Here is a 10,847-nt window from a genome sequence, read left to right as displayed (position 1 = left end):
AGGAACAGGCCGAGGAAATTGAAAGGTTAAAACAGGCAAACAAGGAAAGAGATAGGGAGGTCGAAATTATGAAGAGACATAGTACTAATTTGGAAACTCAGGCGAAAGCGTTAAGGGAGAAGGTTAGTAGTCGTGATGATAGACTAATGGAAGCCTTCAAACCCATGTATACAAACTTCAATAAGGTTCATTCGAGGGTTGGTACACTGTGGAGTGAAAGGTGTAAAACCTTAGGGATAGTTCCCTCAAGGCGTGAGGATGATCAAGATGATGATGCTGCTAATCCAGATCAAACAACTGCCTCAGGTTCCGGTGCAACTGCATCCGGTGCTGCAGGTGGATCTGGTACACCTCACACTACTAGAAAAGAGGGTTTTTGTCATGAAACTTTTGGTCACAAAACAGTAGCAATTTCCCTGTTGTCACCATTTTGCCATTGAAAATGCAGTGACAAAAACACCCGTGTCAATTGCCCTAATGCCACCAAATAGCCACCATTTTTATATTTTTCCACCTTATTTTTGCCACCACAAAATTGGTCAAAATTATTTGCCACCGCTTCTAGTTTGCTACGGTCCACCTTGTTTGCTACCGATTTGCCACCATTTAACCACCATGTTTGCTACCGATTTGCCACCATTTAACCACCATTTTCATTGAAAAGTTGCTACGCTCCACCTTGTTTGCTACTGATTTACCACCATTTAACCACCATGTTTGCTACCGATTTGCCACCATTTAACCACTATTTTCATTGAAAACCGGTGGGTATTTAGCTAGCTAGTTGAATTATTTGCTACCATTTTGTCATTGCTTGAATATGGTTTTTTATTCAGGTTGATTTTTCCTTTCTTTTTTCATAAAAATTACATAATCAATAAAATTACAAAATTATATAAAAAGTCTAATAAGATCATGAAAACCTAAAATTATATAAAACTTATGTGTATCAAAAGCAAAGCATATAAAACATTCTAATAGAAATACTAGCTAAAACATCAAATAACTAAAAAATCCTAATACGATAAACATCGAAACATTTAAAACCAAATGTTTGTAGCCTATCTTCAAATTGTATTTGTAAACAGCTTCAATTTGTGACATCGTATCGAGCATAGCATCGTTATCCACCTTATCTTTTTCTTTTTCAGCCAACAACCCGGCAATAATTCCATTTAGCCTTTCTTTTTCTTCATCATTTTCCTTAACGAGCTCCTTGATAACTAAGTTCAACTTTTCAATCTACAAAACAACCAATGATAACTAAGTTCAACTTTTCAATCTACAAAAAATTCCCTTTATTGCTGTTTCCAGTTTTACGACTATTTCCAGTTTTAGAAAATTACGATATTCAACCTGACACTTTCTTGACCCCATCAACCAACACGCTCGTCTTGCATTGTCTAACATAGACTAGGGATTTCAATTCTAAAATCTAGTGTTTGATTCGATATAGTAGACATTTAGACGTTAGAAGTCGGTGTACAAACCACAGACATGAAATCGGTATCATAACGAAGAATTTACCTATGCATAAAAATCTTGTTAGACATCTGCTTCCTTGGTAGCACCTACGTGCGAGAAAACAAAGAGCTATTAGCAATGAAATGGGAAAAAAAAATAAGTCTACTATCAAAAATATTACCTCAAACATGAAAATTTGGTGAGACATCGCTTCTCGCGTTCGCAATAGCTCAAGTAGAAGCTTCCATTAAAAAATAACAATGAAAATATAAGATGCTCACTTAAATCGTCATTAAGTGAAAATATAAAATGTTATGACAATGAAAATATTTTGGTGAGTAGAATCTTTACCACTGATATGACAATGAAAATATAAAATGTTACCATAATACATCCTTGAACCCTTTCATCGAACATGTGACAGAAGGAGCAACAAAGCAAGCCCTTATTTTGAAAACTCTGCAAAAAAAAGGACAGTCTTGAAAAATAAGATGCTCACTTAAATTGTCATTAATTAATGTAAAAAGAAAAAAAACAGAGCAGCATATGGAAAATCACCTGCATAAGTGTGTTGAGAATATATTTACAAGACCTTGAAGAGGGACAAACAGGCTAATGTCAATGTCCTTGCAAAAAAAAACATATAAAATCAAATCCAAGTGTGAAAGATATATAATATAAGTAGAGCAGCGATTACCTTAGTTGCCAAACAAGATGCAAGCCTGTTAGCATACTGGTGCAGGGATAACCAGCCCTAAATGATAGAAAGCTGATGAGGGGATTGGAGCGAACCTGGAAAAGAATAAAAATGCAAGATGAGTGTATCGAACAAGCGTGAACAGCCAAAAACCCAACTATTCTATTAATGGCACGTACAAGCGTCAACCAATCAAAACAGAGCATTGTAGATCACGATGGCTTTTGTAGGTATGTATAATTTTCTAAGTATATATTTTTACTCATTTTAACCTTTTTATGGAAGTACTTCTCCATAACATGAAGAGATCCCTTCATAGTGAGACAATATTTCACGTTAAAACGATCACCAAGCATCTAAACATCATATTAACAAGATTCCCATTAAAGCCTATATGTTAGATAACTTAAATGGTTAATTTAACAATCAACTTAACTGAAACATGGTTCAAATATTTGTTCAGCCATAAACAACTAACCAAAGTCATACCAAGACCCAAAGTCAAACCTGCCCCCCACTTACATATCTTGGAGTATGCTCTCGATCAATTGCTGTATATGGTTTCTGATAAAAACCCAAAGCTCTGTCAACTTACTTAAAAAGAGAAAAAATAGAATTTAATGCACCTAATAAAGTTACTACTGATGATAACCAAATTATTGCTGGAGGAGTTGCATGCTAATAAAGTTACTACTGATGATAACCAATTAAAACTCAACAATTTAATTATATCGAAAACTGACACTTTCTCATGAAGCATTCGGTTATTTCAACTAAATATTGTGCTGGTTCTATAAAACAAAAACCTTTGGTCTATATCTAGTAACAGAAGACAAATATTCATTCTTTCTTCTCGAATTATCCGATCAAGATTTCGAGAGTATCATTGAAATGCTTTAATCTAGGGGTGCAAACGAGCCGAGCGGCTCGCGAGCTACTCGAGATTAGCTCGAGAAAAAACTCAAAACGAGCCGAGCCTTATCGAGCCCGAGCCTAGCTTGAGCCTCAAAACAAAGCTCGTTTGTTTATCGAGCCCGAGCTCGAGCCTTGCATGTGAAGCTCGTTAGGCTCGTCGAGCCTTATCGAGCCTTAGTGTAAACGAGCCGAGTCGAGCCAAGCTTATTTAAACTTGTTTACAAGCTGACCTCGAACCTAAAAATAAGCTTATGTAGTAAACGAGCCTAAAAAGTCTATTATTTATATTATTTTTATTTAATATACTAATTAATAGATAATAAACGAGCCGAGCCCGAGCCGGCAAGCTTGAGAAAATACACACGAGCCGAGCTCGAGCTTTGTTTTCGAGCCGAGCTCGAGCCTGAGCTCTCATAAGTTAATCGAACTCGAGCCTGGTCGAGCTCGAGCTCGGCTCGGCTCGTTTGCACCCCTACTTTAAGAGTTATTCATGCATGATTAGAGAGACATCTAGAATCTCTAGCGAGGTAAAATAAAAAGGAAACATTAACTAAAAGGATAATATGCAAAAACATAGTTTATTACTGATGATATAACTTTGAAAGTTATTGAACAAAAAAGGTTTTTGGTTAACCCCCTTGACCCGTGTTAACATGTGGAAAAAATTTAGCTATTTTGACCTGAACAGGTTTTGACGTATTACCCATTCGGCTCATTCGGACATATATACCAAAACATATGAAGGAAGTAAGGAACCCTTTAGTGACAGAATGAGGCATCAAGAAAACTAACCACGGGGTCAGGTGCATCCTCTTCCTTGCACATTGACCACGGGACGCATGTGTTCAGTCCGACTTCCATTTTTGCGGCCCAATTCATGTATGCTTTTCTAGGGGGTCCAAGTGACTTCCCTTGTGCACCATACTCATTATCAGTTCTGAAGCTCATACCAGGAACATACTTCAACCATACTGGAAAACCACTATAAACATTAAGAAAAAGTCAATCAACAACAATAAAAAGTCCACAAAATTTGAAACTTGAAAAAGTCAAACATTATGAAACTGTGTAAACTAACCAGATAGGTCGGACTATGAACCGGCTGGTTACAAGTCGGACTGGTTGAACTGGCGAATTACCGAAGCAGGCTTTTTAATTTTTTTATATTTTTTTTCTTTCAAGTATAGCCAATTAATCAGTGCTGGCATTTGCCCAAAGGGTGCCCTACAGACAGTCACTCCACTAGAATGTAGTATAAAATCATCTCCATAACCTCATATGTTCTGTCACTGAAATGGAGACAAAATAAACGGGTTACCGAACTGTAAATCTGATATGGTTAGCAGCCATCGATTTAGATCACTGTTGACCAGTGTTATGTATCCCACCCAACCAGACCTAAGATGTGGTACCAACAGATGATATTACAAAAAAAAAAAAAAAAAAAAAAAAAGTTCTGTTAACATCAGTTCAAAACCAATATTGTAAGTTTCGAATGTAAACATAAAACGACAAAATAACATTTCTATTCACAAGAATTTCGAAAATATATAAAATTGTATAATGAGCCACCAGAGAAGATACGACAACTGAGGTGTTGGAGTCCCACTGAAACGGCTTTCTAGTAGTGTCAAGACACTCCTTCTGCTCCTCCAACAGCTACCACTGGGCCATCTGAGCAGACAGAGACACTAGAAACATCTACAGGGCCTGAACATATTAGTATTGAAGCAGAAACGTTTACAGATCTCCCTGAATCCTCAGGTGCTCAGAAGTTTCATCCAGTTACGGGTGAAATGTTAGAAGAGGGAGAATATGTTTCTGAAATGTCGGATGAACAGATACTGGCTCTGACGGAATTGGATGATGTTGCAGTAAGCATGATTGATAACACTCCGTTAGTTCAGGATCAAACCGATTTCTCTTCAATAGATGAAATCTTCATCGGTTCGGATCCTGATCGTCCTGTATATGTCGGAAAGGACAATGCGGAGGTGAATGCCCTTGATGATGATTTTGTGGCTGAAAAGACTGCAGAGTTCGCCAATCTTTCTTCTGATTCGCCATCAGCTCAAGAAAACCGTGTGAAAACCGTGAATGAATGGCGAGCGGATTTCCTTGCTAGGAATCCTCCTCCGCTCGCTCCATTGGAACAGGTTAACTATATGAGGCTAGAGAAGAATCGTGCTCGGGGTTGCATTATTAGTTGGATGTTTGTCAAAGATCTTCACTGCATGGTCGTGAAAAGAGAAACGGGTCTTCAGTATTTCAGAACTCTCCTCAGTATTCTCACACTTCCATATTATGATGTTGCAGTATTAGCCCAACTAGATGTCATCAATCGGAGCGAAGAAAAGATGGTGGATCTGTTCGCTAAGAAAATCAGGTTGGAAAGGAGATTGGGTTGGAAGGATCCTCTGTACAAGCCACAGTTTCCCAGATACGAGCAGATTAGGTTTACACTTGATCCAGAGACAAACACAGCTCGTTATCGTTTGGTATATGATCCTCCCAAGGTGATGAAGAAGATACCCTTGCTGAAGATGAAGACTGACTTTCTTGGAAACTTCCGTTGCTGGGTTTACGATGCTGATACTGGAGAAGCGGTGATCCTCTTCAGAGATAGTCTGGAGAACTTCAGGATAATAGATCCGATGTGGATTACTAATATGTCCAGATCGGATATTATTGTTCTGAAGGATCATGAGATAAACTACTTAGTTCAGGATCGAGATCAAGCTATGAAGTTTCAAAGGATGGCCCGATACTGCTTCAATCTGCTGGTCAACGCAGGAAGTGCATGGTCATCTCATCATCTGACAGTGGAAAGGACGTCCGAGACTTAGAGACACGAAGACCGAGACAAAGCTACAGCCAAGGGGGAGTTTGTTGGTGCACTTGTGTCTGTACTTTGTCTGTATTTTGTAATGTATAAAACGATGTCTTTTGTCTGTTGTGTTTACGTCTTTTGTTGTATTTGTTTAAGAGTTTGACTAAATGTTTGACCAAGTCAACCATCCTCCTGGTTTGACTTGGCCAAACAGTCAACACCTTGTGTTTAATATGTATGCTTCGAAGGATGTCATCGAATGATGGATTGTATCCTTCGATGACCTCGAAAGATGATCTTTCGTTGGATACTTATGGACCTCGAAGGATATATCATCCTTCGAGGTACATATGGATCTTTCGGAGTCTTTCGATGGACTTTCTGGTCGATAGATGATCCTTCGACCAGAACTGCTTATCCTTCGTGCATGTCAACTGTTATGGGTATATATATCCCATGTGGGTTTCACTTCACAGTCAGTTGTTATAGTTCTCAGCAGTTGTTCAAGTTTATATTGAGAGCATTTGTGAGTGAACCCAAGGTCTTGTAAGAGAGCATTTCAGTTTGGTCAAGGGTTGTAACCGTGTCCACTGAAATACAAGAGAAAACTTTGATATATTGCTTGTCTACTCTTTCTCTTGTTACTTTGCTTTTCATCTAAACTTCGGTTTGCACTCTAGCTTGGATTCCGCACTTGCTAGTGTGTTAAACATAACAAGGAATAGGTTTAACCTCAACCTCCGAGGGACCTACACCAATATTTAGTGTTCCTATATACAATAAAAGGAACAATCATACCGGTTTAACGAAAGAGGAAGAGATCGGAGAATTAGAAAAACAATATGTGGTTAGTAAGAATTCCGATCATGAGAAATTCAAAACAGAATTTCTAAATGAATACTTCGAAAATTTGAATATTTCAACCAACGAACCGGACTGGAATATTCTGATTTTACAAGCAATGGTCTTCAAAGATTTTCAAGATTGCAAGGCCTTATTACACATGCTTGAAGATGAAGACTATGTCATCAAGTATAAATGCTATCTTGAAACTGTTTTTGAAAACATGATAGAGTGGTTTATTAAAGAAAAACTGGAGATTCAATCAAGACCGTTACCGGCATATGCAACAAACAATCGGAAAGTGGGATTATTAGACCTGTATATGGCAGTAAAGAGAGAAGGGGGCCACCGGCGAATCACAGAGAATGGTATGTGGTCGATGATAGCAAAAGACACAGGATTCGAGTATGAGGATGGTGAATACATGCGTTTGATATACGCTATGTATTTGGACGTACTTGTATACTACTACAAGTTCAAGTTAACACAGGAAAAAGCAATCGGAATAGAGGAAGAAAAGGTGGTGGATCCCAGGCAGCGCATGAGTGAAGGCGATAAGAAAGATATAACTGGTGCAGGTCAATCAGAAATGGCTGAATGTTCGAGTAGTTCTGGAGCGGTGGAGAAGGAAGTAAAACAATATGCCTTGTTTACAGATCAGACAGATGCAGGATTACAAGAACAATCGGAAGCCTCTCAAGACATAGCTGAAGATCATTATGCATTTTATGGTGGGGGTGACTGGCATGGAATCAAGAAACTGAAACAAAGAAAAAGGTTTGATTTCACAAGGGCAAAGAAAGCAATCACTGAAGCTAATTACAGTGTCATCAAGACCTCCCTTAAACCTAATTATGTTTAGGGGAGAGTATTAGTTATATATATATAAACATAATTATATTTATTGTATGTATTAAACTTATACTTATTAGATATGTATGTAAATGGACAGATAGAATTGAATGGGTATGTTGGTCGGATAATACCGTTTCAAATAAGCGGTTATTCCCGCCAAACATAACTACTCGTATAACCGTTCTAGTGAAGACATATATATAGGGTTTGCCGGCAATAATTACCGGTTACCAAGACATTCATAATTCCTATTATTGTTTGTCCATTTGTCTCTCAATTCCACTGTTACAATCATGTCTTCTAATCATGTGAGTAACCCCCTGTTTCGTGCCAAAACACCAAAACCTCATCATAATGAAGATAATAATCAACGACTTCTGCTAACAATTCGAACAAAAACCAAACAATCTTGATAAATTATATCAAAACAGCATACCTCAGAGGCCAATTATTCTACTTGGGTTTTGTGAAATCTTCTTGAAATGTGAGTGTTTTAAAAAGGGGAAAATTAGGCGATCACACAGTGGAAATCTTGATTCTTGCACAAAAGCATTTAATGAATGGGACCGTGGTTGATGGGTAGTTTTATGTTGGGTTGGTTAATATTATTGATGGGTGTTGGATGCATACGCCATTGATGATTGAATTACGTGATGAAATGTGCAGAAAGATTGGTTAAAAATCTCGACTTTTTTTGAGTCAAAATCCACTTTTCTCATTGTTTTTCTTGTCTGTTTCCCACAAGAGGTAGTGGTGGCGGTGGTGAAAAGGGGGAGGAGGTGGTGGTGTTGTTAGAGAGAGAGAAGAGAGAGAGGGGTGTTTAGAGAGAGACATAGGGGTGTTTAGAGAGAGAGCGAGAGAGTGCAGAGTTTTGAAGTTTTTTATTAATGTTTAAAATGACCATTTTGCCCCTGAGGAAAGGACAAAATAGCAGGATTTTATTACACAAATATCATGTGATTTCATTTTTGGATCAAAATGACAATAAAAGTGAAACTATACGGACCCAGATTTAAAAGTTTTGAGTTTTGGACTAAAGTGATAAAAGTGACCAAACCTCAGGGACCAAAATGGAGTTTTGAGTTTACTTGTAAAGAATTTGAATAGTACAATGGGGCCACAGTCCCATGCGGTATTTGTCCTTCAGGATGTTGGAAGAGATTTTTACTATAAATAGCAATATACTAGACTGCAAATGCTACACACATTTTTCTGACCATTCAAAAATGAGAAATTTGATCACAGTTTCACAAGGAGTAAAGGCCTCAGAATATGGAAAAATACCTTTCTCGGATGTGAAGGTTACCAGAAGGAGAAACCTCTTCATGGGTCGTAAATGGAGAACTGTTGATGTCAAAATAGCTGTAGGGATGCTAGGTGTTCACTTGCTTGCACTTTTCGCGCCCTTTACGTTTACTTGGGGTGCATTCTGGGCAGGTTTTACCACCTATGTATTGTGCGGAATTTTTGGTATAACTTTGTCGTATCATCGTAACCTAGCACACCACAGTTTCAAGCTTCCCAAATGGCTTGAGTACACCTTTGCTTATCTTGGAGTCCTAACTGTTCAGGTTTGTTATATTTGTTTCTTCAAATGTCATTAGAGGTAAAGTGACATTAAGAGAAAGTGTCACTAAATCTTGTTTTACTTGTACGGTTTCAGAAAAGTAGCAACAGGTCTTGAAGTTTATTCAATATATTAACTTTCTGTTCTACTAAGCTTTTTAAGAAAGAAAAAAGATTGTTCTCATAAAGTTTTACGTTTAACTTTGTCTAATTTACGTGCTCTTTTTGATGTGGTGTAACAAATGAATCATATATGTTAATAGAGGGATCCCATATTTTGGGTGAGCATGCATAGATATCATCATCAGTTCGTTGATTCCGAGAAAGACCCACACTCTCCAATATTCGGATTTTGGTTTAGTCATATGGGATGGATCTTTGATAGCGGTTATATTTTTGAAAAGGTACTTTGTGTTCATGTTCCAAAAGATAAAAATAAATGTTTCTTTCTGCCAAATATCTTGTTTAAGCTGATTATATATGATTTTGTAGTATCAAGAGCGTAAAAATGTAGAGGATTTAAAGAATCAAGCATTTTATAGATTCATCAAGAGAACATATATACTCCACCCATTTGCGTTTGCTGCCCTCATTTATCTTTTTGGTGGATTTACCTACCTCGTTTGGGTCGTGGTACATAAAAATTTGTTTGATTATTTTCCATCTTTGTGTGGTAAATAGAGTGTGATTGACATGCTCAAGATATGATATATGATACGTAGGGAGTTGGAGCCATATGGGGATATCACATGACTTTTCTCGTGAACTCGGCCTGCCATATATGGGGAAACCAGACATGGAACACTGGAGATCTCTCCAAGAATAATTGGTAAGGTTAAAAAAAAATAAAAAATAACATTCATTTATATATTAGGTATGTGTTACATTAGTATTTGGTAATGGTAATTACACACTAAATACTAATTACGTATGTATATAGGTGGGTAGCATTGGTTACTTTTGGTGAAGGGTGGCATAATAATCACCATGCATTTGAGTTTTCAGCTCGACATGGGTTAGAATGGTGGCAAATTGACTTTTGTTGGTATGTGATAAGGCTTCTTGAAGCAATCGGGTTAGCCACAAATGTCAAATTACCAACCGAGGATCACAAACTTAAGAAGTCGTTTGCTTCTTGATACAACTCGGGCCGGCCCAACAGCGATTCCAGCAGCACCAGGTCCATCCGCAGTCAACAGGCCCAAGCGAAATGTCCTGAAGCCCAACTGATTTATGGATTGAAGCTCAAGTTATTTAATTATGTATTTTGTTTGCATTTAGGATCCACGTTTCTTTTAAGTCACATGTTTAATTGTTGCAAGTAGGTTAGTGGTGCTTGTCATGTAGGTAGTTATGCATGATCTCCATGAAATAAGGGACATGGGTGATGAGCCTTGGTCTCCAGCATGTTTAAATTCTGCATTTTTGTTTGGAAAATATATCAGAAAATTGCCCCAAATCACTTGTTCTTCCTCTAATTTCTTGGAGTTTGCCTACTAAAAAAGGCTATAACATCTTGGTGCTTTTATTCTCGTTTCACCTTCCGCTATGCCATCTCACAAAGATCAATTGGGTTCCGATGATTTTCCCCCTACCATCACCGACCAGTTGAACCAGCTGATCCAAATTTCCACCACCGCTGCCAACCCCCAAACCGACATTAAAAACACCCTAGCT

The 10,847-nt window shown here is 37.8% G+C and overlaps 2 protein-coding genes across 2 annotated transcripts; one reads left to right on the top strand and one right to left on the bottom strand.

The window, feature by feature from the left end:
- Window positions 1–990: 990 nt before the first annotated feature.
- On the bottom strand, window positions 991–4,506 carry LOC110867867. Its single transcript, XM_035974869.1, has 7 exons — window positions 4,155–4,506; window positions 3,869–4,058; window positions 2,162–2,256; window positions 2,023–2,056; window positions 1,849–1,923; window positions 1,517–1,705; window positions 991–1,242 (listed from the first exon to the last, which is right to left on the bottom strand). Exons 2-7 carry the CDS (start codon window positions 4,022–4,024, stop codon window positions 991–993), a joined length of 801 nt encoding a protein of 266 aa, XP_035830762.1. The 5' UTR covers window positions 4,025–4,058; window positions 4,155–4,506.
- A 4,363-nt stretch (window positions 4,507–8,869) lies between these two features.
- LOC110866233 (palmitoyl-monogalactosyldiacylglycerol delta-7 desaturase, chloroplastic) lies at window positions 8,870–10,624 on the top strand. The gene is made up of 5 exons (XM_022115492.2): window positions 8,870–9,175; window positions 9,434–9,574; window positions 9,663–9,803; window positions 9,893–9,999; window positions 10,111–10,624. The coding sequence occupies exons 1-5, from the start codon at window positions 8,930–8,932 to the stop codon at window positions 10,307–10,309; spliced, it is 834 nt and encodes a 277-aa protein (XP_021971184.2). The 5' UTR covers window positions 8,870–8,929; the 3' UTR covers window positions 10,310–10,624.
- Window positions 10,625–10,847: the final 223 nt, after the last annotated feature.

Source organism: Helianthus annuus, chromosome 7 (assembly GCF_002127325.2).
Source record: "Helianthus annuus cultivar XRQ/B chromosome 7, HanXRQr2.0-SUNRISE, whole genome shotgun sequence".
Classification (NCBI taxonomy): domain Eukaryota; kingdom Viridiplantae; phylum Streptophyta; class Magnoliopsida; order Asterales; family Asteraceae; genus Helianthus; species Helianthus annuus.
Note: the sequence above shows the minus strand (reverse complement) of the source record. Positions and strands in the feature narration are given on the sequence as shown.

What these genes read in the sequence shown, in the direction of transcription:
- LOC110866233 (XM_022115492.2), top strand. Translation starts at nt 8,930, where the DNA reads ATGGGTCGTAAATGGAGAACTGTTGATGTCAAAATAGCTGTAGGGATG. An exon ending in CCTACCTCGTTTGGGTCGTG is followed by an intron (nt 9,804 to 9,892) that starts GTACATAAAAAT and finishes TATGATACGTAG; the next exon opens with GGAGTTGGAGCCATATGGGG. An exon ending in GATCTCTCCAAGAATAATTG is followed by an intron (nt 10,000 to 10,110) that starts GTAAGGTTAAAA and finishes GTATGTATATAG; the next exon opens with GTGGGTAGCATTGGTTACTT.
- LOC110867867 (XM_035974869.1), bottom strand. Translation starts at nt 4,024, where the DNA reads ATGAGCTTCAGAACTGATAATGAGTATGGTGCACAAGGGAAGTCACTT. An exon ending in CATCTTGTTTGGCAACTAAG is followed by an intron (nt 2,057 to 2,161) that starts GTAATCGCTGCT and finishes TCCCTCTTCAAG; the next exon opens with GTCTTGTAAATATATTCTCA. An exon ending in TATGCATAGGTAAATTCTTC is followed by an intron (nt 1,243 to 1,516) that starts GTTATGATACCG and finishes GTTGTTTTGTAG; the next exon opens with ATTGAAAAGTTGAACTTAGT.